We start from the raw sequence: 24,210 nt of genomic DNA on the forward strand, positions 1-24,210 counted from the left end.
TTGCAAACGGCTGACTCAAAATCCTACAATTAATTTGGATGCGGCTTTCCGAACCGTGACTCACGAAATACAAAAATAGACGTGGGAACTTGGCATTTTATTTTTAAATTTGCTGCTTTTTGATTGGATGCAGGAAAGAGATATTGGATACTCAATGTTGGGTCTCATTTTGGAAAAGGCAACTGGAGAGAAATTTCATGAATACGTGACAAAGCATATTTTGCGACCTATGAACATGAGTCACACATACATGAGATATTCAACCAAACATGTTGGTGAAAAGAAACACTTTGTATTACCAATTGTACCAACCACTCATTTAGAGTCTCTACAAGCTACTGAAATGGTACATGACGTTATTCCTAATTACTGCTGGTATGCCCCAGGAATTTTTAACTCTGTGGGAATGTATTCGAGTCCAAGAGACATGGCCAAATGGGCTCTTTTACATTTGAATTATGGAGAAATATTTCCATCGGAGCTAGATCCTACAGTTCAACAACAGAGAATTTTCTCACAAGACACTGCCAAAATCATGTACTCTGAACATTTTCGCTCACATCCTAATTGTTCCATTACAACAGCGTATGGCTGGAACATTGAAAAGAAGCCTGATGTTAAATATTTGACAAGTAGCGGGGTTTTTATGGAGCCATTTTACACTCGCGTTGGAGTATTTCATGAACATGATTTGGGTATTGCAATTTTAGCAAGAGGTATTGATACCAAGTGGGAACTTGGGTTTGACATGTTTGTCGATAAGATTGTTGACACTGTTCCATGCAAAGATAGAAAATCGCCACTTGACAAGATTTACGTCGATAACGACTTGGGAATGTGTGTTTTTGCGCTGGAAATCAAGTCACTTCCTCAATTCTCTGAAGATTTTAATTATATCGCCAAGTACAGTGGTTGCTACGTCATGCATGAATATGAACATACAACTTGGCTAAAATTTAAGAAAGAATTCTTAAAGAAAATTTGTGTTTCTGTGGAAGATAATCACTTGTACATTTCAACAGGAAATAGTGACATTGAGTTTATTGCATTGGAAATGCCAGGTAGAACTTTGCAAAATGATCCTCTCTTTATTACAGGAATCAAGGACGGAGATTACGTCATTATTGCAGATGGTTTCTCAGACATCTCATTTGAATTTATTGAAGGACAAGACGAAGCAGCATACATGACTCTGAGTAGTGTACCATTTGAACGTGCAACACCAGTCAATTTTTATTCACTGCTTCTCATGTTAGGCTTTTCTTTCCTTATTTGTTTTTCCTTTTCGGTTTTACACTTGTCTTTTTGCATTTACACGTTTAAAGAGCATACTGCCATGCAAAAGAAGAGAAAGGCATCAATTTTAATTAATCGAGTGGCATCTTTACAGAGACCATTAGCACCTCATTCTACGAATAATTCACAACAATCCTTACAGGACGCAGACGTTATTGGAATTGATGAGGAAGGAAGAAAACTATTTTATTCTTATGAAGATGATGAAGAGGCCATGTCAACTAATTCATTGACAGGAACAGCTCAATCTACACGAATTTATAGATTCATTCAAGTCAAGACTGTGATTGACGGTATTGCCATCTTTTTAATGATCTGCACTTCACTCAATAATGTAATTGCATTAATAGGAATTGTCATGAACTATTCATTATTCAACCAGACAAAATTGTTCAGCCAAAACGAATATGGAATCCAATTCTTCCTGTTCGAATGTCAACTTGGAGTCTTGTTTGACGCTGCTTCCATATTGGCACTCATTGCAATGTTTGTTGTTCAATTAATTCATCCAAAAGGAAAGAGTCGAAGAGTGTGGCTATGGGTGGTGATGTACATTATTTCAACCTTTATTCATTTGATATGGCTTGCATTTTGTCTCTATTTTAACTGGTTTGGTACCGAGTATGCAACAGTTTGAACCTGACATGTCTGAATACTAAAATCATACCTCCATGTCAATATGTCAGAGAGCTCATACAAATGGAAATGGAATGCAGATTTTCTCATGAGTGGAGGCCAATGGGAAGAGATCTCCAGTTTATGCAAATTCACATGCATCAGTGGCATTATTGAGCCTTTTTTTACAAATTGGTTCAATCAGGCAAAATAATTTAGGTTTATTATTGTTGAGCAAGACTACCAATAATGGTAGCAATCGAACGGTATGCAAAGTCATATTGCTCTGCAGTTTGAATCATACCATATCTTTGTTTCTATAATACAGCAGATAGAAGCAAATACAAAATAAATAAGGCCTTTAAAATGTATCATTAAATTCACTTACTTTTAAAGACATGGCTCTTTCCATAATTTGTGTTGGATTCAAAGCATAGGTCTTGTAGAAATCTTTCAAAATTGAATCAACGAGACAAAAAGTGCCTGTTCTTCCAATACCTGCCGAGCAGTGCACAAAAATTGGTGACCCTTTCGGGCTGTTCACGTTATTTACATGTTGTACCACATGTTGAAAAGAGGTCAAATCTGGAACTCCAAAATCAGGCCATGCTGTAAAATGAATCAAATTCACTCGATGAACTTGATCGCCTTGAAATTGTACATTCAAAAATCTGTGAATAATATCTTCATTACCGACAAACTCTTCCTTATTATTTTGTATGAGAATGTCTCGTTGTTCTTTCTGATTCATATCTGTTTGTTTATGAATTTCTGTTGTGTCTGGCCAGTATTGAGCACATTTTGGCCTTGACTGCTCAATGACGTTGCTGAGCATGAGAATGACAGAAACGTTCTTTTCAATAATCATTCGCCAAAAATCATAAATTGTTTGTGGAAGAGGTCCTTGTCCAGCAATATACAAAATTTCATTTCCTATTTGAATATTATTTGCATTCACATAATACTCTGGATCATTTTCCAAAATTACTCTTGTACATTCATCTATTATAATTATTACAATACGTGTCACATTCCAAAGCAGGCAACAGAATGAAATTTACAACCTTGCAAAAAACACTATAACGTACTCGCCAATACATTTCCATATCTATTCTTATTTGGATGCTTTAACGCGCTAGTAAAATCAACAGGTTCAAGGCTCTTTTCAAAATTCCGTAATTCCGAAAACTCTCGATGCGAATAATGTTTTGCATGGCGGAGAACACTTTCTTTAATTTTCAATACAGTGGTTGGATCCATACTAATCACATGATGATGCTCAACATTTTCTTCTTCATTGGTTGTTGAAGTTTCTAATAATGTATTCGGAACAGAACCATCGGATGATGATGTTTTTGAAGAAACGCTGCTACCCATGTACTGCTGTTTGTGTTTCATGTATTTTTTTAAAAACGTTTTATATCGATTTACAATTTTGGAACGTGAAAGGAGACGAATGGATTGGTTTTGGGATGAACAATAATTATTTTAAAAAACACTGTGTGGTCGAATAGACAAAGAATTATTAGAGGTGAGGATAACTTAGGGTTGGAGGAGTATGTGCATTGGGCTATTGTTGAATATTTACATCTAAATTGGCAGCAGAAGCAGCAACAGTGCTCATCATTTCTTTGAGTTTGTTGGACTTCTTTTCTAATTTTGAGGTTTTAAGATTTAAATATTCCTTTTCACGTTCAAGTTGAGAAATAGTCTTTTCACGATTCGAAACTTCCTTCTTGAGAGTTAAATTTTCTTGTCGTTCTTGATCTCGTTGTTTTTGCAAGTCTAGAATTTGTGACGACTTCTTTTCGTTTTCTCTTCTTGCTTCGTCCAACTGCCGCCTAATTTCTGTCACATTGACTTCATACTTCTCCTTATCAGAAAATAGCATATTTACACTCTCAACGCTGTGATTCAAAGTTTCTGTCATGGCCTTAATTTGGTTTTCAAAAGATTCCCTAGCTCGTATTGTTGAATCTTTGACATCCTTTTCGTATCTATTTTCCAAAAGTTGAACTTCATCTCGGATATGAGTCAAATTCTCCACAATCTCTGCATATCGCTCTTCACATAAATTTTTCAACTTTTCATTTTCAAGTTGAAGCCTAGATTTTGTTTTTTCAAGTTTCTTGTAAGAATCTTCACTGATTGCCATTTGAGATCTGAGGTTGTTGAAATCTTCTCCCATTCTCTCTAGTTGAATGCGTTGTTGCTCTCTTTCCTTTGTGAAATTGAGCATGAGCGTTGAGAGATGGTTCATCGATCTCTCCACAATGTCAGAATGTTGTGAAAGAATGCCCGAAGTGATATCTGAAGGAATATTTACGTGCTCGGCCATTAATTTAACAAATCTCTTCAAATCCTCTACTTTCTTCAAATAATTATTCTTCTCGACGATTTCCGCTGATTTGTCTTGAATAACATCTCGAAGCTCAGATTGCAGACTATAAATCTTTTGATTCAGCTCAGTTTCTTTCAGTATCAATGCATTTGAAAGCTCTTGATTGTCTCTTTCGTATCGGTATCGTAATTCAGCGGCTTCCTTTTCATATTGTTGCTTCTTCTTCATGAGTTCATTGTCCTTGAGAGAGGAAACCTCATAGCTCTTTTGAAGGACATTATCTGTAAAGGTTTGGAATTGTTGTTTCCAAGCAGATAAGGAAAGAATGGTTTGTTGTTTGAGATTGTCAAGTTCTCTTCTCAAATTGCTGACTTCTGTTCTAAGTTTGAACTCTACGAGGTTTTCTTTTTGTTTCTTTTTCTTGATACTTTCTTCAAGGAATTTAATCTCTCTAGCATGTTTGTCTTTCAGGTCTTGTGTCGTCCTGGAAAGATGCAACTTAAATTCTTCAATGCTCTTTCCAAGCTCTTTGGACAGATCTTCAATATTATCAATTTTAGAGGAAGCCATCTTGAATTTCCTGAAGTCAGAAGATGGTAATGATAGTAAAATGTTGTCCAAACTGTAATTAATAGTGTCTGACATAATCTTGTGCTCCTTCTTCAAAATTTCCATCTCTTGTGCAAGTTGTTGTTTTTCATGTGTCAACTCTTCCGCTTTGTTGGTCTCCGAGACGAGTGCCTCCTTGAGTTTGGCGTTTTCTTGCTTCTTTTGTTGTGCAATGGTGTCCAAGTTTTCGGCATGTCTCTTCATTTCTTCTAATTGGCCGTTAATCATTTTGACCTCTTCTGCCATTCTTGAATAGTAGTGTTCAAGTTCTTTTCGTTCATGTGTTTGCTTGTCAATGTAGTCTCTCAAAGAATCAATGTTTCTGTTGGACTCATCTAGGTAACTACTCAACTGCATATTCTTCTTTTCGAGAGATTTGATTTCTTCTCTAGCGCTTCGAATCTCTTCTTCCTTTGCAAGATTTTCTTTCTTGAGCTTTTTAGTTGTTTTACGCTCCTCGATGAGTTCATCTTCCATAAGTTTTGCTCCTTGCTTGAAACTTGAAAGAGTGTTATTAAATTCTTTTTGCTTTCGTTGTTCAAGCTCTTTGAGTTTATAGTCAAGTTCATACTCAAACTTCTTTTCCATGTCTTTCTTGTCACTGGAAAATCTAGTTTCAAGTTCTTGTACTTTTTTGTCGTAATCTGACCTTGGAAGGTAGTCTTTCTGGAATACTTTGAGTTTGCTTTCGTACAATTCCAACATTTTATCCACTTGATCAGGTTGAAGTGTTTTCTAAACGAAATGTTACTCATCAATTCAACAAGTCAAATAAATACATACCATTCCATTGATCATTTGTTGTTGGTAAATTTGATCAAATTGTGATTTCTGTACCAAAGCCTCCTTTTGATGCAACTCTCGTTCCAGTGACAATATTTTGCTTTCAAAAGTGTCTCTAATTCTCTTTTCGCTTTCAACTAATCGCTCGTTGAGACGTTTTGAGAATTCTGCTTGCAATTCGTTATGAGCTTTTCGTTCTCGTTCCAAGCATTCGTCAGAGTCTGTTTTGAGACGTTTCAAATCTTGCTCCAACTTTTCTCTCTTTCGTTCAGTCTCCTCCAATCTCTCCTTATATTTGATGATTTTAGCTTGAACACGCATCACAATGTTATTTGCTTCTTTCGATTGTTCTGATTTCTCTTTCAACTGCTCCTCAACTTCTAACAATCGTTTTTTAAGCATTTTACTTGTCATTTTGCTTGCTTTGGATTCTTCATTATAAGATTCCTTGTACTTTTCCGTTTTATGCTCGAGTTTTTCAATAATTTCATCTCGTTCTTCTTTTTCCAGTACCAATTCTTCTATCTTTCTTCGTAACTCGTTCATCTCTAACTCTTTTTGTTGCATTTGTTCAAATAATTGTCGATTTTCCTCTTTTTCTCTGTGTTGTGGGAGTTAGAGACAATGTTGAATAGAGTTTTGTACTTACGTTGAGAGGGACTTTTTCTTCTTTTTCAATTCATTTTCCTTCAATGAAAGCTCCTTCTCTAAATTCAAAACCTTTTCATACAGGTCATTAACCTTAGATCCTTCCGTTTTTGTTTGGAGTGACACGAGGTCTTTTAGTTTTAGTTTGAGTTGATTTATCTTTTTCTCGTTCTCCGTCCTACTGGTTGACTCTTGCTTGAGTGCATTTTGGCACCTAGAATACTCTTCATTTGTTAATTTGAGCTCGGTCTCTACTTTTGACATTTCCTCAATCAATCGTTGAATAACAGTTTCTTGCTCTATATTTTTTCGGGTATGATTTCGGCCTCGAAATTCGTCCGAAATAAACTTACCTGACCTGAGAGCTTCCCTGATAATTTCGAGTATTCGTTCCTTCACATGCGGTGCCGTTGTTATATCTTTATCCATTTGCAATATGACCTTATCATTTTGAAGATCTTTTAAAATCTTTGTCAAGCCATCCGCGAGAAGCATGACTCTTTCTTCGTATTGTCTTCGAATACTTGCGATGGATGGGATCACCTCTGTTGTTGTCGGTGATGATGCCGTTGCACCACCTCCTCCTCCTGAAGATCCCATCTCACCTCCATCATGACTCGATCGTATGAAATGAACACGGTTGTCTCTTCTCTTGTTCATATTTTTTTCATAATGATTTTTGCAAGCGGGAGAAGATTGTATTTTTTGGCGCCAAATGGTCGGTTTGCGTAAAATCTCCAAGTCCACACCCCAACACTCGATGACAAGACTCGCTGATCATCAACCTTCATCAACCAAAAAACATACAGGAGAAGAAAAAGTTATTGGGTTGATGCTCACAACCAAACCTAAATGTGTACAAATTGAGACCCATTAATGGGCTACAAGCTGTCCTTAATGATTCGCGAAACTCTATCCTAGGCACAATTCATGGAGCTTCAAAGTTGAAAAGGAGAAGCTGAAATTTCAAGCATGTTTTCGCTTGAAGAAGCGAGTGTTAGTGTAAGAAAGAAAGAAAAGGGTGGTTTTGCTTGATAAAACACAATATTTGGCATTGCACTCAATTTTGGAAATGAGCATACACATAAAGTGCATTGTATCTCTTTTCATACAACGTCGTCTATTGAGAGAGAGATGCTGTCGTTTTGAATGTGTTCAAAGGGCCCTCTCCAAAACCCCATCATTGTCAGTTGATGGTGTTCTTCTTGTGATAAATATCACATTCTCAAAAAAACGTTGATGCATCACACCCTTGGTTTTCATCATGACAAAACACACAACAACAACAACAATAAACACTGCGCAGTCGATGACTCCAAGACGACCATTACATCGACCACATATTCGAACATGGCCACTCACAATTACTACCACAGCATTCGCTTGCATGTTCATTGTGTTCTCAATCCTTGAAATAACGAATTCATTGGTTCATTCTTTCGAGTTGTTAAAAGTGCAGCATCATCATCATCATTCGCCACAGCAACACCATTTCGAAAAATCATTCCATCATGATGATAATGACGAGCCACTACATTTGGTCATGAATCAAGACTTCACGCCATCCTTCCTTCGGAATTTAGATTCTATTGAAATACCAGAGAATATTCAACGAAAATTATCGCACCGAGATTTGAAGTCTCTGTTACAGGAAAATGATGTACCCATAGCATCCTCGTTATTTTCACAAGATCGACACTCGATTCGTTCATTGATCCATCACGAGAATGTGAACATTTTTTCTTTTGATTTTTTGAATTGTCAAACTCCTTTAAACAACGACTTGATCTTGAATGTACAGACACCAACATTGATGGTAAGAATGGTGAATAGTCAAAGCTGGATGAAGGAATTGAGTCAAGAAATTGGAGAAATACCGATGTCTCAACTGAAAATTCCAGCCACACATAACAGCGCTTCGTATAATGTGAGCTCAAATCAAGAGTATGGAGTTGATGTGAATTATGACAGTTCCATGAGTTTGATTCCTCAAATGGCAAAGCTATTCAAAATGTATGGAGTGAATCCAATGAGAATTAAGCAATTTGTTGCTCCATGGTTTAAAAATCAAGAATGTTCAATTTTACAACAATTGAAGCATGGAATTCGACATTTGGATCTTCGTTTATGCAAAGTCGAGAATAGTGAAACAAGAAATAACAAATTCTGGGCTTGCCATGGGCTATTGAGTGTCACTTTTTCCTCCATTTTCGAACAAGTGAAACAATTTCATCTTGAGAACCCATTTGAAGTCATCACTCTTGACATTAATCATATATATGGATTTACCTCTCAGAAGGATCATTTAGAATTTTTAAACATGACTAGTGAAATATTAGGAATCGATTCCGTGATTGATCCATCGAAATTCTCAACGAATTCTACTCTCAATTCTATTTGGAAAGAATCTTCGAGTTCAAGAATATTTCTATTTTACAATCATCAAGAAACGACTAGAAAATATGCATCTACATACAAACTCTTTCCAAGTTCCTCACTCTCAACACCTTGGGCCAATAAGCAACAAATGCCAGCTCTGTATTCTGAAATATTGACACAACTGAGAGCAAGATCCAACTTGCATCGAAGATTTGTTTCACAAATATTGCTGACCCCCAATTTATCCATGATGGTCGATGGCTTATTTGAGAAACCGAAATCTGTACGACAATTAGCTGAAATGAATTATGGAAGTATTCCTGAGTGGATTAAGGATAACGCCCCTGGTTCAAAATTGAATGTTGTAAATACAGATTATTACAATTTGAATGGAAGAAAGTTTATCACACAAATTATATCACAAAATTTTAGCTAGTTGTACATTATTATTAAACACTACTATTCGATCGCCTTAAATATCTAAATATGGTTTACAATTGTTTTTGGAAGGTTGAAAAGCTCACAACGGACCTGTCAAATTTTCAACCTTTCGAAAAATATCATGACCTTGCCTCGTACCGTAAGCAAACTCAAATTATTCATCATCATCTTTTGTCTGTCTCTCCTCATCATTGTTCTCTACATGAATCACTCTAATATAATTATTAACAAATCCGTCAAACAATTCACACAACTCCAATCAACATTTTCGACTCAAAAATTAGCATCATCATCACCAACAACCACCGCATCATCAACCATTCCACAATGTCATTCGGAACAAGAAAAAATAGATAAAATTATTGTCGTTTCACGATTCAATGAAGATGTCTCTTGGCTGGCCATTCACTTTCCACATATCAAACATGTTGTTTATGAAAAACAAGATTTGACAGCACCCTATCATGTTGAAAAGAATTATGGTCAAGAAGCATCTGCATTTCTTCGATATATTATTGACCATTATGACAAGCTTCCAAATTACATGGCATTCGTACATGCGCATCGTTCCTCCTGGCACATCAAAGATATTGTTCCCATTCTGAAACATTTGTATTGGGGTAAATACGAATATGTTTCACTAAATCCTGATAAATTTACCTATCACAGTGCAGGAAATCAAAATTATGATCGTGTGAAAAAGTATTGGTCACATTTATTCGAAGAATCATTTGGCAAAATGCCTCCAGTGATTTATAATTGGTGTTGTGCTTCATTTGTGGTGAGTCGAGAACGAGTATTGCGAAATTCAAAATCGTTCTATGAAAAGATTTATCATTGGATTATGAATTCTGGAGTGGATTCGTTTTGGACGAGTCGAGTTCTTGAACACACCTGGGGATTTATTTTCCATCATGGAAATTTGGAGAAGAACCCCATTTCATCTTTGTGCGATATTACAGATTGTTTGGCCTTTAATGGAACCTCTAACTAACGATTTGAAAGAAATACGAATGGAATTCTCTATGAGATGACGTGAGAGGTTTCGAATAAAAAACACTCGAAATTTTGCATTACGGAAAAGAAGAAGACAATAAATTTTGTAGAGTTGATAAATTCAAACACTAATGTTTCCTGTTGTTTATATTCAAAATAAATTGTGTTCGTTCATAAAACTTTGTCATTCACGCATTCGAATACTTTAAAAAATGCTCACCCGATCCGCAGCCACTTCTTCCAACTCGTTGACGAGTTCTTCCTCTTCATCATCCGCAGCAACATCAATGATGCAACAACCACGACGAAGGAGAAATTCCCGAAGGAAGAAGAACGAATTGAATAATCATACCCTATCGACGATACAACAAACGGAGGACGAGGAAGAAACAAACTACGGATCTGATGTATTTTTACATTTTGAAGATATTAATCAAGAATCGGAAGTGCAACAAAACTCAAGGAGAGGAAACAAAAGAAAGAGAAATCATCATAGGCATCAAAATAACAGAATTATATTAGAAGACCAAGACGACGAAGAAGAATTTCAAACTCCTTTTTCATCACAACAACCATCATCATCTCAAGAATTCGAACCAAGTAGACAAAATAGAAGAATTCAAAACGATCCAATGACACCACCAATAATGATAAATTCTAACATGATCAATGATTCAAGACGTGCACCTCCAACAAATGATGATGTGCACGTCATTGGAGACAACAACAGCGCCAATGCTCCTATCGTGATAGAGGATGAAGCAGATGTTTATAGACATCATGGAAATTCTGCAGACGATGCCATTGTGTTAGAAGATGCGGAAGAAGAGGAAGAACATCAACAACAACAACCTACTCAACCACAAAATACTTCAGGTGGTGTGCCCATGGATATTCCATTCCTATCTTCCATGCTTCCTCCTACATTACTTCTTTTTCAACACCACCCATTAATATCTCCCAGAATTAGCTTGTTAATTAGCTCAATAGCACGATTACGAGCATCCCACAATGACCGTCCTTCTACGCCTGCAAGGTCCAATAATTTGTCGAAAATCAAATATCAACCACCCGAATCAGGAGACAAAGAAGAATGTACCATATGCCTTTGTGAATTTGAAAAGAACAAGAAAGTGTACAAGACAGGATGTGGACACATGTTCCATGTCCGATGTTTAGACCAATGGTTTAGACAAAACACCAATCACACTTGCCCTAACTGTAGATCTCACCTTGTCAAATGAACACATCTGGAGTGCTTGAGTGCGGAACTGCAAGCACCAACCAGAAGTTTTGACTCAATAAACCATCATTCAAGATAGAATTCAGAAATTTGAGAAACCAATTTTAGATTGTAATTGAAGGCGCGAAAACAATTTCCTTAAAAAAAATACCAGTACTCCTGTTTTAAAATAAATATTAGGATCAGCAACGATGGTGAATATACTACAAAAACTTGGAATTCGGAAAAAGAAATTAAACCTTATAGTGTGTGGTTTGGAAAATTCGGGAAAGAGCTCGATCATCAGCCATCTCAAACCTTCTTCGGAAGTAAAGCAGGAAATTCTACCAACAGCAGGTAAATAGTTAAATACACTTTCAGATGTTGGTGACTTTTTTAGGTTACAAACTTGAGGAATTTTCGAGAAATGGAGTACGTTTTTCTTTCTGAGGTGTATCAATATATTTCTGTATTTATTTCAGTATTATTGCAGAGTTTTTGATTTAAGTGGTGCTGGAAAGTACAGACCCATGTGGAAGTATTTCTTTGAAAATCTTGAAGGCATTCTGTTCGTCATAGATGTCAGTGACACGAAAAGATTATGTGTGGCAATAGACGAGTTATTGGATCTTGTGTCCAACAAAGAACTTGCAGGGGTTCCTGTCTTAGTTTGTGCTAACAAAATTGATATCGACAAAAAGAAGGTTTCATTGGCACAAATTCATAGCATTCTCAGCTTAGAGGGAAGTAATCGGAATGGAAGATTGGTAAGTTTCAGCATCTGTGAGAGTAGGCTATTAATGTGACATAAAATCTAACGAATCGAAGAAGGAACAAGTGCCAAAGAAGGAACAGGAATCGAAGAAGCATTTGCTTGGCTTGTGAACAGTGCTGCAACTTTTGTAAGCAAAAAGAAGGAAGCTCAAAAGCAAATTCTTATTTCTAGTCTTCATCAAACCACAAATCCTCATCATGGCGTGGAATAATATTATTTCAATAAGTTATACTTGTTTATACATTAAATTATTACTCATAGCAGCAGTACTGACGCTATTGAACTCATTCACTAATGAGGTGTGAAAATAATATTATTAAATCAACTTCTTTTTGATAAAGTATGATCTGAGATAGTAGAGTTGTCCAAAAGCAAAGGCAGCCATAAATACAAAGAAAAATACTCCCAAATAAGTGATACGTTGATTGATGGTCTCAGTTGTACGTCTCATGGCACCTTCTCTTTCTCTGAAATAAACGTATTCAGCATAGATCGAATGAACAATGTCCTCCATCATTCTGAGATTGACTTCAATTGGCTTCAAATGTTCCTTTCTTGCCAATTGTTCATAATCGTACGTATCCGTTCCAGTGAGAACATCAAAAGTAATACGACGACGCAATCCTTCATGATAAGTAGCTTTAGAACTCAATCTATTGTAGAAACAGAATGAATACTCTCCTCCTTCCTTTGCAACAAGACTGAAATCGCCTTTTTTAATATTCTTTCTCTCCAAAACAACATTTCCTCTCGAATCGGTGACTCTAAAATCAACCTTTTGAGAATATCCTGCTCCGACTTGATATTCACCATACACATCAAAATTGGTAACAATTTCTTCACGAAAACAAACATAATCTCTTGCTTTTAAATCAAATTGAAAAGCAAAAATTGATGATGAAACCATCAGCAAGAGTACCGAAAGCGTGGCTGCTGCAGCAATCATCAAGGACGATGATGATCGGAAAGGCTTATTGTGTGTTTTCATTTTTTCGTTTTGATCGAAAACACGAACACAAAAAATTCATTCAGAGTCGACGATGAAAGAAGGAGCAGAGAGCAACAACAAGAACTTGTTGCTAGAAATGTGCATAGATGAAAATACTTTTGAACTGGCTCTCAAATTCGTGAAAGAAACCAAAACAACTCTAAGGCTTGAAATTTGTTCAGAGCTCGGAGCAGAGGGATTTACACCTCACGATGAAACTGTTCTCTTGTGCTTATCAGAGCCACTGTTCGAGCACACCAATTTAAATATAATGATTAGACCAAAATTACAAGCTTCTCATGATTTGGGAACTTGTGGAATGATCGATTCATTTTGTTATGATGATCAAGCATTGGAAATAATGAAGATGCAAATAAGAAGCATGAAAAAGTTACTAGCGCAAGAAAAAGACAAAGTGAAGAATAGAGAAATTGGGTTTGTTTTGGGATGCATTGAGAGAACGCAGAGTGGTACAATTGCAATTAATACTTTTGCTTTACAGGAAATAATTGATGTCATACAAGAGCCATGTGAATTGTGCCACCGATTTTCAGTTACGTTTCACAAAGCTTTTGATTTGTTGAGCAATCCGATAGAATCTGTTCAATTACTAGCTGCACTAGGAGTCGATCGAATTCTAACGAGTTTGAATTTTGGCTGTGAAGATTTGAAAGGAAAAGCCATGAATTCGATTCAACAGTTTAACAACAAAAATACAGAAATCTTGAAGCATTTTCTGCAAGCAGTTGGTAATATGCAAGATGCTTCAAAAGTGATCCTTTTAATTGGAGGTGATGTGAGAGAGAATAATCACTTGGAACTTGTTAAATTTTTCGAGAAATATCCTCAAATTCGATTTGAATTGCACTCCTCGACTCCATTCAAAATCAAATAAGTGGAAAATGAATTAACGAGTTGCATTCATGCAAACATTTATTGTTGGTGTGAATGTTCTTCTCGATTACTTTTCTTCAAGCAATACATTCGAAGAGCAAAAAGGCCCTTTTCCCAATTTTTTTGCTTCAATTGTCGTTAGAATCAATAACGATTGAAATCGATTACAAACCTTGACATTTTCAATTAAGGTAAATTTTGACTCAACTTTAGAGAATAAGTAGCAATAATGATCATTACTCCTAGTAAGAGAACCATCGTCCTCATCCACCACAAAACAGTCAGTAGCAATATTTTCCTTAAAACACAAAATTCCTCCATCGTAAAGTAAATCATAACATAGCTCAATAAGTTTAATAAAATCTCGATCTGTGAGAAAACAGCTGCACCATTGAATCCAAACACACTTAAATTGTGTTTAGAAAAGTCAAATACTTTGCAAATAACTTACATGATATTTTGGCTTCCTTGCGTCCTTGAAAACGGTATGCAAATTTTGAAGACCCACAGCAAATGTTTCTTTAACTTTTGCACACTCTTCTTTGGCTTTTATCAAAAACTCTTCATTGACATCTTCACAATCGATGTAGTCGAAATATTGTGACAATAAATTTTTTGTGACGCGACCATTTCCACTAATCAATTAAATTCGTCATCACATAATTATTCAAAATATTGTAATGTCATTTCAACATATCAAATGCGTCATACCTTCCACATTCCAAACAATATAAAAATGGTTTCTCCCCTTCTCTTGATGGTGTAACATCTTGCAACACTTTCTTTAGAAACGAAGAGCTTTCCTTCACGTCTCTCTCATGGACATGAGTAAATCCTCCCAGCATTCCATCAATGTCATTAGTAACTTTCTCTTTCCAATATTCTGTTGCTTTTTTATAGAAATCTGCTTCTGCAATATCCCAAAATTCTTTTAATGATGCAAATCGTCGTGTATAGCCCGAAGTAATTCCTCTCTCTTTCAGACCAGCATAATCCAGTACTATCGGAGTGGAAGGTGATGAAGCGACGACATCCACAGATGAATTTTGTGGTTTCACCTCCGAGGAAGATGATGCGTTACTTCTTGTTGGAGCCATTTTTTTGAATTGAGAATTTGAAAAACTACATAAAATTATTGTTAACCATTTTCAAATGTTTATTAAGATGAAATATTGCAATTTCATGACTGTACAATGTTTTAGTAGGTTGTTATTGTGTTCTCTTTTACATCACATGAACAAACAAGACATCATTGTCCTTAAATCGCAACATTTGATTGTTCGGATCTATATTCATCAACACTGTGCTTCCGTTCAGATAAAACTTCATCTTGATAGAGGCTACACTCTTCAGTCCATTCTGATTCCATAACTTCTTCTCACTTGCCATTCTCTCCGTAATCTTTTCCATGAGCATGGAGTAAGGTGCATGTCGGGGCATGAACACTTTTGAAATATTGAGTGTGTTTTGAATGTTGGAATAATCGGCAATTGATTTGATTTTAGAGTCATCATAGAAGAGTAAAAACATGACTGCAGGATTCTGTTGTTGTTGTTGTTCGGAACAAAAAGAAGTCTGTGGTTGATTGAGATAGGAAAGAGACGAGGCGTTTGAGGTAGTAAATGGATTATTGGTAGTCGTGTTGCTGCCAGTAGAATGAAACAAGGAAGATGGATTGAAGGTCATGGTTGGAGAAACAACATGTTGCTGAGTGGAGGTTGCTGTCTGGAATGGATATAAACAATGTTGAGAGGAAGGAGGTGATAAGGTTTTCATCACCTTTTTGCTTTCCATCGATGCAGAAGAATTCTCATTGTTCATGATCAAATCAACAAAGTACGAATGTGGTTGCATGTTGGGTGCTACTACCACTGGTTCAACAAATTCTGAAGCATGAGAAGCTGTTTGATCTTCGGAAAGTAATTGGAGGATGGAATCTGGATTGGTCGACGAGTTAGAAACGACTTGTTGTGGAGCCACCACTTGATTCATGGCTCGGAGTGAATGCTGTTGTTGCAAATATCGACTGGTGTGCTGATAGAGCTGTTGTTGTTGCTGAGCCAACTCGACTAAGAGCTTTTGAACACTTGCCGAGGATTGAGCCACAATGGGTTGACTTGCTGTTCCCGTTGTTGAGGTTGAGGAATGGAATGGAAGATATTGATTGTAGTGTGAGGGAGTGAGGTAGGAGGGATGACTGTTTCCAGTAACCATACCTGCTACGAGTTCTGAACCTTGTTGAGGGCGTGATTGTGTCGCTGATGTTGCAACATGTGGTTCCTGACTGGTCCACATCTCTTGTTGAGTAATGAAGAGAGAATCAATTTGATCATCACCTTCTCCGTAGAAGAGAGCATCATCTGCAGCGTGTTGATGATGCCGAGGATGTGAATGATGGTGGTTGGCCGAGGAGTCCTCGTTGTTGAGCATTGACCCAAATGGACCTTCCGTCGTCGATGCATGTACGGATTCCTTCTTGAACTTGTTGATGCTATTGTTCGAATCTTGCTGATGATCCATCTTTCTCTTTCGTGGATTGTTGTCTGGATCATACATATTGTTATTCGTTTTGTTATCGACGCTATCAGGACTTTGAATGCATGTCATATTGGTGTCGTTGGTGTTGGTACTTGATTTGGATTGAGAAGATGCTGATCTACCTCTTCGAGAAGCTCTTGATGTGGTGGATTTGGGTGTACGATTTGAATTCGATGATCTTCTACCACCACGTGAAGAGGGAGTTGAAGGCTCGTCTTCTAATTCTTGTGGTTGTTGTTGCTGATGATGACTTGAGGTGGTAGAAATCGTTGGAGGAGAGCTTACTTGATGGTTGTGGTTAGGAGAAGTGGTTGTTGTCGATTTTGGAGAAGCAGAAGTAGAAATAATCAGTTCTGAAGCAGCGTTGGGATGGTTCTTATTGTATCGGTGCTGTTGTTGTTTGGATCATGCATGATGAGAACGGACAGAAAAGAAGAAGATCATGATGTGCATTAAAGGATGATCATCATCGCCACCATGAGTTGTTGATCATCACACAGTTCACAGAGTCGTCGTTGTTGTGTGGATTGAATTCGATTTGGGAGAGAGATAGCCATGAAATAGGAATTGTTCAAAAAACCATAAAAGAAGAAGGTTTACGGAATTGGTTGCGAAAAATTATGCGACAGGTTTTTTCATAGAAGAATGAGAGAATGTGAATCCATGTGTGAATACATACCTGTTTGTTGTAGCAAGAATTGCAGCACACTCCTAGAGGTACATCGAATTTGAATGCAGCTACATACTGTTGTTCCAATTTTGTAATAAGGATGAAGAGTGGAAGTGGTGTTGTTATGTAATTGGATCGTTGAGAAGTTGTTGATTACAGTAAGGAAATTAATTGGTTCCAAATTCGCAGAATCATACATGGTAGGCATGAGAGGAATCGTGTATACAACACACATGTGTGCAATATATAATTCATCAATGTGTCACAATCGATCATTATACAATTATATATACCCATTAGGAAACAGTGAATTTGATTCGGTACAATTATTTTACGCAATTATGGAATAGAGAAGTGAAGGTATTCATGAGGAGGATTATTGAGATGTGAATGCCGACATGGTCCAAAATCGAGACATTGAATGATATAAACACACACAGACAACACCATGCACAGAGTCACGCCACGACACTCAAACGATAAATACTTACGGCACTCTTATTGCTCGCATTGATGTTATACTTTTTGCTGTAATGAAGATTGTATCGTTTACAACAAACACATTGATTGGAAAAGTCTTCGTTGGGAATATTCTTGTGTTTGGTCTTGTCTCCAATAACTGGAGTGGTTGGAGAATCAGCTGTGGTAACAGACATTTTACAAAAGATTGGATCAACACTACACTTGGAGGTTTGGAGAGACTACAACAAGCTGCTTTGATGAGCAATGCTGATTGACACTTGCACACAGGTACACTCAGTTGTTGGTTGTTGTCCAAATCTAGAGACTCTTTCGTGTGGTATTCGAGGTGTCTCTTTTTTTAAATTATCTTCCAGATATTCACCATTGTCGTGGAGGATTTAAAGAGCAGCAGCATCAATTAAATTTCATGTTAGTACGTTTTGGGAAGGGCTTACTCTTGCGGCTTCTCGGAGAGTAGTGGTTCGGAAGTGCTCTCATGGAGGATAATTCAAAGTCGCTTGTACAGACCGATGACACCAGACATTCAACGTTTCATTCACACAAGGCTTCAGGTGATGATTGCCAATCAACAGCTATAGCGAAACGATGAATCTTGTCAGCCGAAACAACAACAAAATATATTGGACTGAGCTCAAATGCTGCATGAAGGTCTTCTGTCAATAAGGAAAAATAAAATTCGCTTTGCGGTATTTTGCGCATCGTTCAGGAGATTTTTGCAAGCAGCAGTGAATGATGCGATGAAACTTGCCTAACAGGAATCTTGACAAAGCATCTTGCCTTTTTGAAATCTAGGGTAGGTCATTGCACCAGTTGAAAGGTTCAATTTTTCTTCTTGTAATCTCTATCTCTCTCACTTTCATCATTTATTACTAATATTGTCTTTGCGTTTTGTTGGTCATCACTGGCCAAATGATGGTCAGCACATCATGCTATAACTAAATACATCCACTGAGAATTGGTTTTCTCAATGATGACCATCCAACCATGCATGACACGATTGGTCATCAACATGATGATTTCTTCAACCAACTACAGCCAATGAATTTGGAAGGGGAAACAAATGGTGACAAAATGAATGCGTGGTATCTTCATCTAAATTTGATTCAACTCCATTTCTCCAGATTTGTATTTTGAAATGCTATAAGATGTGAAAACCAAGACATAGACACAAATGCACAATAGCTGATAACAGTAACAGTAGCCAAGAATACAAGTGCGGTTTATCACGAGCTAAGCTGTGTAATGGAAGGATCGATAGCTTTAAAAACAAAAAGTTGCACTTCCAGGAAAATGCAGCCACTTCCGAGTAAACGAGTATCGATTATTTCAATGACAGCAAGCTGGGTTGTCGTAAATAGAATGTTTTTGGAAAGGGTATTATCTAAAACCTTTACAGTTGTGTAGAGCCGAATCCTTACTGCTGTTGTTTTCGAGCTCTAATCTTCTCGAGACGTTTTTCAAACCAAGAAATTTGGTCGGGAAAGATATCAGCATGCTCTTTGAAAAAGTTCAACATGTTGTTGTATCGCTCCAACTCGTCAAAACCAATGCAGTACTGCAATTTGCGAAGGTCTACTGGGCAGAGCTCAATAGGTCTCGAATCTGATTCATCCATATGGTTCGAACCATTCATTGCACATTGATAGAAAATGCAATGCTAGCATTGATTCCAATAAGCACAGACGTTAGCTGAATGAGACGTCTTTCAAAAACACCACCTACCTTGATTCCAAACATGTGACCAATTTCATGAGAGGCAACTTTGCAACTTCTCCTCAAAAGAAGTTTTTCAATCTCAAACGAAGAAAGATTATGATCACCATAAAACGATGGATGGTATCTCGCAAAACTGAATACTCCAACCCTATTCTCAAGACTAGCAATTCCAAACACAAAGTTCCACGAATCGTCAGGGTATAGATCGACCATGGTCAGGCCTAACACACAATAAGCATCTTTGGGAATGATCTTTTTCAAATAATTTAAAATATCTCCGGTTTTGTACTGCAGCACAGAGTCATTCATTCTGGAGGTGAATTGAGGTTTGGAGCTTGTAGAAGTTGAGTTTAATACTTTAACCTCAACACCACTATAAAAAGCTTGTAAAAACTTGATCAAAACTGTAAGTGAAGGACATTTTGTTGGATTCTCTTCTGAGAATTGCTCAAGAGGGCAGATGTAAATCACATTCTGTTTTGATTTTCTTTACTCCGAATAAAAAGTCACCAATCAACAGGAGTTTTCGGCAACACCGAGTCAACCATAATTTCATTATTTCACCATTTGTTTTCAAATGTATACAATCCAAATGTTCAATAAATTGTGGGTGGGGATTGCAGTGCCACATAATTGAAAGATTCAAAAACATGAAAATCTGTTGTATGAACCTGCAATTTTGCATCCACACATACGCGAGTACCTACTTGATCCGATTGAAAGAAGTATTCTTGTACGCGTTAAAACTTTGTCCATATTCCTTGTGTTCGGCAAGCCATGAATTTCTCTTCGGCTTGGTCATTGGATCAAAATCATCGTCTGTATAAATTGCAGCCTTGTTGGGTTCCACTGTGTTGATCTCAAAAGCCTTCTCTCTCAAGGATTTTACGGGCGGAATGAATGAAGTCATTTTCTTGTGAGGTGCTGAGATCTCTTGTGTGAGTGAAGGAAGCAAGTAAGGACTTCATGTTACGGTTGAAATCGGTTTGCAAGTTCTTGGTTCAATTCAGAGATGACAATTATTAATATTCCTTCTGTGGTTCACACGGATGCCAATTAATTATTGGAATTCCACCATTCACAACACTCTACGTTAAATATTTCCAGGCAGACAAACAATGTCAGAGTGCTTTTGTGTCACTCTTAATTTCGGAAAGATTTTTAATAAGTTTACAAAAAAAATACCAGCACACCAGAGAGGATCTTTGAAGGATTAATAACATCGGCTGATATTTCTTCATTTTCTAAAATTTACCTGTGAAGTGAACACCAACACCTCAAACAAAATATCGGAAACGTTCATCAACATCATTTCTTATTCAATATTATTCAAAAAACAAAAACTCGGATGAGCAATAAGAGAAATTTTAAAATTGTGTTGCTTGGAGAAGGAAGAGTGGGTAAAACATCACTCACGCTCCGCTTTATTAAAGATGTTTTTGATGAGCATCAACAATCAACGATACAGGCCACATATCTTCAAAAAGATTTAAAAGTGGGAGACCAAAACGTTTGCCTATCTGTTTGGGATACTGCTGGACAAGAGGTGAGTTGTTAATAATATTATTCGGCGTATAAATGAACTGAACGAGGTTGTTATTCGAAATTCCAATTCATCTCCATGATATTTTGTTGGTCTACGATTACGATACTATTTCTGTGGATTTATTCTATTGTCTGATTCTATTGTCGGTTTATCGAACTTGCATTGATATCAACAATGTAATGCTTTGATTGTTCTCGAAATATAACGTCCGATTGATGAAACTACATCGTAACAATATTGAAAATTTTGAATTATGAACATGATTCTACACCAACAACAGAGGTTCCATGCTTTAGGACCAATCTACTATAGAAACGCCGACGGAGCACTTTTAGTTTACGATATTACAGACCAAGACACTTTTGAGAGAGCTAAAACCTGGGTGATGGAATTGAGAAAAGTTCTCGGAGATGATATTATCATCACTATTGCAGGAAATAAGTGTGATATGATTAAACAACGACAAGTTTCGGAAGAACAAGCTCTCGAATATGCTCGATCGGTAGGAGCAAATCATTTACTAACAAGTGCTAAAGCTAACAAGAATGTGGCAGAGTCATTCCTGGATCTTACGAAGCGTATTTTAGAAAAGAAAGCACAAGGTGGAAATGTTCCTCCCTCTTCAAATAGAATGTCAACACGAGGTGTTAGTGGACTGACCATTGAGGACACGTAAGTTTGAAAGAAATAATTGAGTATTAATTATGGAACGACTACTAACAATGATGAAAAATTTTTACATGATTCTAAACACAATAGCTCAAGGCCATCTTCTCATAGCAGAATCAACTCACGAGTGAGTGGACTCACAATTACAGACGATACTCCACAAAAGAAACAGCAAGATAATGGACCATGTTGTAAATAATGCAAAATTTACTAAATGGATTTTTTGTAACCTCATCTTCCTAAAGAACTGAAAATTCCACAATCCAATTGATCATCCACAATTTCGATTATCGAATTTCCAAGTCACTTGGAATGTATTTAAATGAGCTCATTAAATTGACTGTTCACATTTTTATTAATTCGACTTACTCAGACCACTAAGGATAGTGTGGTCTCAATATTTGATTGACTCTATTTCAGTATTATCGTGTAAGGGAAGTGTTGTTTATTTACTTCTTTTTCAACTTATTAAGCAGACCCGAGAAGAGTTTATGGGAGTGCTTCGACGACAAGGATCCAGACGATTCATCCATTTGAGGAGACAAATGTTTTCCTCCCAAACTGGGCGACCCATTACTCGACACCGAGTCGGAAAGAACATTTGGAGAGAATTCTCCTGTAGACGAATCCAACTGTTGTTTTCTGATGGCTTTCCTAGCTTGTTCTTTTTGTTCCATTCGAATACCTTTGATACAACCTCCCAAATTATTGGCCAATTCTTCATGAGGTGTTTCCTTAGTAAAGAATTGTTGATAAATATTGGTATTCACACTTTTCATGCCCTTATCTCGAACGTGATTGAATTTTTGTAACAGAAATTTCAAAGAATGTTGATACGAATTGTCACCATCGTAATCTTCAAAGCACACATTGAGACTAGTGTGAGAAACCTTTTCATGAAATAAATCCCATTTAGAAAGAAGTAGAATGATGGGTGTGGATCGAAACCATTTGCTATTACACATTCGACTGAAAAAGTTCAAACTTTGAATATGTGAAATTTTTTCAAATTGAATCCATAAAAAGAAATTGATTGAATCCATAAAAAGAAATTGTGTGAACACTCATTCACATGTTTGGAATGAAAAAAATACAAACCTTTCCTTCACTACATTATGTCTCTCCAATGATGTTGGTACAATATCATAATCTCCAATTGGACATACAAACATGACAATATCCACTCCTTGGAATAGAAAAAGCCATTTTCGTCCATCATTATTTTGTCCTTCCACACAATAAATAATATATCGTTCTCCACTAAAATTAAATTCAATTTCTTCAATTCCTTTCTTTTCTTCTTTCAAATGTTTTTGACAATATTCCACATCTTCATTGGTTGGTACATAATCATGTTGTGCAATTCGATCAATATGATCCATAAAATAATCCAAATTATATAAATCCTTGTAAAGTGTGAAACAATTAATTTCACCTGCATTGAATTGCTGTGGATACGATGGTTGTTGAGTCGTCGTGTGAACAGTGAGTGACAATGGTGGTTTCACTGCCACTGCTTTGACATCTTCTTCTTCATTATCCACATGTTGTTGTTGTTGTTGTTGTTGTTGTTGAGAAGAAGAAGAATTTAATACAGAACTTGTTCCGAGAGTTGTGACCAAATGTTGTTGTTGCTGTTGTTGTTGTGCAAGTTGTTGTTGTTGTGCTTGAAATTCTTTAAATTCAGAATGAATTTCTTTGGCTCCTCGTTGTTCCCAAAGTAATTTCATCATTTCTGCCACTTCTGGCACAAGGACATGTTCACCATAACAAAAATGTAGAGTTCTCAAATGACGAATGGCAAATTCAATTTCTTCTTTTCGATCCGAGTGACGAGGTACTATGGAAATGTCTAATTTTTCAGATGCGAGAATTAATTGTTTAATTCCATTGAGAGCATGGAAATGAATAATGTCACGAAATGTTTTGTTGAGATGGATGTCATGATGATCGGAAGATGAATCAAACAACATGTTGGATGAAGAGATTTGTTGTTGTTGAATGTATTCTTTGAGTTTTGAAATGATGGTTGATTTACCTGTGTGTGTATGTAATGACATTAAACAATGACAAGCGACCATTTCAAAATATTAATGATCATGACAATTGAAATTATTATCAATGATGACCATTCACACCATTCACAATTCACACTCTCTACTTACCAGCTCCATTCAATCCCAATAATAAAATCTTGACTGTTGGCGGTGATGCTTGTATATGAGGAGACTGAGAAGGATTCATATGAAGTGAATTTCCAACCACTCCATTCAACATACTTTCTGTTGTTGTAGATGAAGAAGATGGATTTAATGAAGAGGTACTCATGGTGGTCGATGCTGAATGTTTGGTAGATGTTGATTTTCGATTCCGAGGAATGTTCGTTTGAGTTTCGCATGACGATGGTTGGTTGTTGTTCATCTGGGAGGAGTGTTGAGAGATGTTGCCATTGGACGTGTCGAGTTGATGATGATGGTGTGGTTTGGAAGAAGTAGCAACAGTATTGCTACTACCCTCTTGAGAGGTGTTTTGGCCCATGAGAATGTTTTTTTTTTGATCTGGTTTATGTTGACAAGTGACGTCTTTTTCAAATGGTAGTTG

At 36.7% G+C, this 24,210-nt stretch overlaps 14 protein-coding genes across 14 annotated transcripts; 7 read left to right on the forward strand and 7 right to left on the reverse strand.

The window, feature by feature from the left end:
- Positions 1–127: 127 nt before the first annotated feature.
- Positions 128–1,933, forward strand: C9374_011403 (uncharacterized protein; the record flags this gene model as incomplete). The annotated part of the gene is made up of 1 exon (XM_044687055.1): positions 128–1,933. One exon carries the CDS (start codon positions 128–130, stop codon positions 1,931–1,933), a length of 1,806 nt encoding a protein of 601 aa, XP_044554572.1.
- A 202-nt stretch (positions 1,934–2,135) lies between these two features.
- C9374_011404 (uncharacterized protein) lies at positions 2,136–3,309 on the reverse strand (the record flags this gene model as incomplete). Its single annotated transcript, XM_044687056.1, has 3 exons — positions 2,136–2,228; positions 2,300–2,913; positions 3,000–3,309. The coding sequence occupies 3 exons, from the start codon at positions 3,307–3,309 to the stop codon at positions 2,136–2,138; spliced, it is 1,017 nt and encodes a 338-aa protein (XP_044554573.1).
- A 172-nt stretch (positions 3,310–3,481) lies between these two features.
- C9374_011405 (uncharacterized protein) lies at positions 3,482–6,952 on the reverse strand (the record flags this gene model as incomplete). The annotated part of the gene is made up of 4 exons (XM_044687057.1): positions 3,482–5,596; positions 5,645–6,245; positions 6,294–6,591; positions 6,646–6,952. 4 exons carry the CDS (start codon positions 6,950–6,952, stop codon positions 3,482–3,484), a joined length of 3,321 nt encoding a protein of 1,106 aa, XP_044554574.1.
- Positions 6,953–7,601: 649 nt separating this feature from the next.
- On the forward strand, positions 7,602–9,107 carry C9374_011406 (uncharacterized protein; the record flags this gene model as incomplete). Its single annotated transcript, XM_044687058.1, has 1 exon — positions 7,602–9,107. One exon carries the CDS (start codon positions 7,602–7,604, stop codon positions 9,105–9,107), a length of 1,506 nt encoding a protein of 501 aa, XP_044554575.1.
- Positions 9,108–9,314: 207 nt separating this feature from the next.
- Positions 9,315–10,106, forward strand: C9374_011407 (uncharacterized protein; the record flags this gene model as incomplete). The annotated part of the gene is made up of 1 exon (XM_044687059.1): positions 9,315–10,106. The coding sequence occupies one exon, from the start codon at positions 9,315–9,317 to the stop codon at positions 10,104–10,106; it is 792 nt and encodes a 263-aa protein (XP_044554576.1).
- A 214-nt stretch (positions 10,107–10,320) lies between these two features.
- On the forward strand, positions 10,321–11,352 carry C9374_011408 (uncharacterized protein; the record flags this gene model as incomplete). Its single annotated transcript, XM_044687060.1, has 1 exon — positions 10,321–11,352. One exon carries the CDS (start codon positions 10,321–10,323, stop codon positions 11,350–11,352), a length of 1,032 nt encoding a protein of 343 aa, XP_044554577.1.
- Positions 11,353–11,542: 190 nt separating this feature from the next.
- C9374_011409 (uncharacterized protein) lies at positions 11,543–12,215 on the forward strand (the record flags this gene model as incomplete). The annotated part of the gene is made up of 4 exons (XM_044687062.1): positions 11,543–11,687; positions 11,731–11,762; positions 11,813–12,097; positions 12,159–12,215. The coding sequence occupies 4 exons, from the start codon at positions 11,543–11,545 to the stop codon at positions 12,213–12,215; spliced, it is 519 nt and encodes a 172-aa protein (XP_044554578.1).
- A 206-nt stretch (positions 12,216–12,421) lies between these two features.
- C9374_011410 (uncharacterized protein) lies at positions 12,422–13,093 on the reverse strand (the record flags this gene model as incomplete). The annotated part of the gene is made up of 1 exon (XM_044687063.1): positions 12,422–13,093. One exon carries the CDS (start codon positions 13,091–13,093, stop codon positions 12,422–12,424), a length of 672 nt encoding a protein of 223 aa, XP_044554579.1.
- Positions 13,094–13,145: 52 nt separating this feature from the next.
- Positions 13,146–13,988, forward strand: C9374_011411 (uncharacterized protein; the record flags this gene model as incomplete). The annotated part of the gene is made up of 1 exon (XM_044687064.1): positions 13,146–13,988. The coding sequence occupies one exon, from the start codon at positions 13,146–13,148 to the stop codon at positions 13,986–13,988; it is 843 nt and encodes a 280-aa protein (XP_044554580.1).
- A 38-nt stretch (positions 13,989–14,026) lies between these two features.
- C9374_011412 (uncharacterized protein) lies at positions 14,027–15,084 on the reverse strand (the record flags this gene model as incomplete). Its single annotated transcript, XM_044687065.1, has 4 exons — positions 14,027–14,113; positions 14,160–14,393; positions 14,439–14,622; positions 14,699–15,084. 4 exons carry the CDS (start codon positions 15,082–15,084, stop codon positions 14,027–14,029), a joined length of 891 nt encoding a protein of 296 aa, XP_044554581.1.
- Positions 15,085–15,211: 127 nt separating this feature from the next.
- Positions 15,212–17,851, reverse strand: C9374_011413 (uncharacterized protein; the record flags this gene model as incomplete). Its single annotated transcript, XM_044687066.1, has 3 exons — positions 15,212–16,915; positions 17,205–17,270; positions 17,687–17,851. 3 exons carry the CDS (start codon positions 17,849–17,851, stop codon positions 15,212–15,214), a joined length of 1,935 nt encoding a protein of 644 aa, XP_044554582.1.
- A 1,241-nt stretch (positions 17,852–19,092) lies between these two features.
- C9374_011414 (uncharacterized protein) lies at positions 19,093–20,304 on the reverse strand (the record flags this gene model as incomplete). The annotated part of the gene is made up of 3 exons (XM_044687067.1): positions 19,093–19,335; positions 19,401–19,881; positions 20,102–20,304. 3 exons carry the CDS (start codon positions 20,302–20,304, stop codon positions 19,093–19,095), a joined length of 927 nt encoding a protein of 308 aa, XP_044554583.1.
- A 438-nt stretch (positions 20,305–20,742) lies between these two features.
- C9374_011415 (uncharacterized protein) lies at positions 20,743–21,808 on the forward strand (the record flags this gene model as incomplete). Its single annotated transcript, XM_044687068.1, has 3 exons — positions 20,743–20,940; positions 21,221–21,612; positions 21,700–21,808. The coding sequence occupies 3 exons, from the start codon at positions 20,743–20,745 to the stop codon at positions 21,806–21,808; spliced, it is 699 nt and encodes a 232-aa protein (XP_044554584.1).
- Positions 21,809–22,058: 250 nt separating this feature from the next.
- On the reverse strand, positions 22,059–24,147 carry C9374_011416 (uncharacterized protein; the record flags this gene model as incomplete). Its single annotated transcript, XM_044687069.1, has 3 exons — positions 22,059–22,593; positions 22,708–23,647; positions 23,775–24,147. The coding sequence occupies 3 exons, from the start codon at positions 24,145–24,147 to the stop codon at positions 22,059–22,061; spliced, it is 1,848 nt and encodes a 615-aa protein (XP_044554585.1).
- Between the last annotated feature and the right edge of the window lie 63 nt (positions 24,148–24,210).

This window comes from Naegleria lovaniensis (genome assembly GCF_003324165.1).
Source record: "Naegleria lovaniensis strain ATCC 30569 chromosome Unknown tig004, whole genome shotgun sequence".
Taxonomy (NCBI): Eukaryota; Heterolobosea; class Eutetramitea; order Acrasida; family Naegleriidae; genus Naegleria; species Naegleria lovaniensis.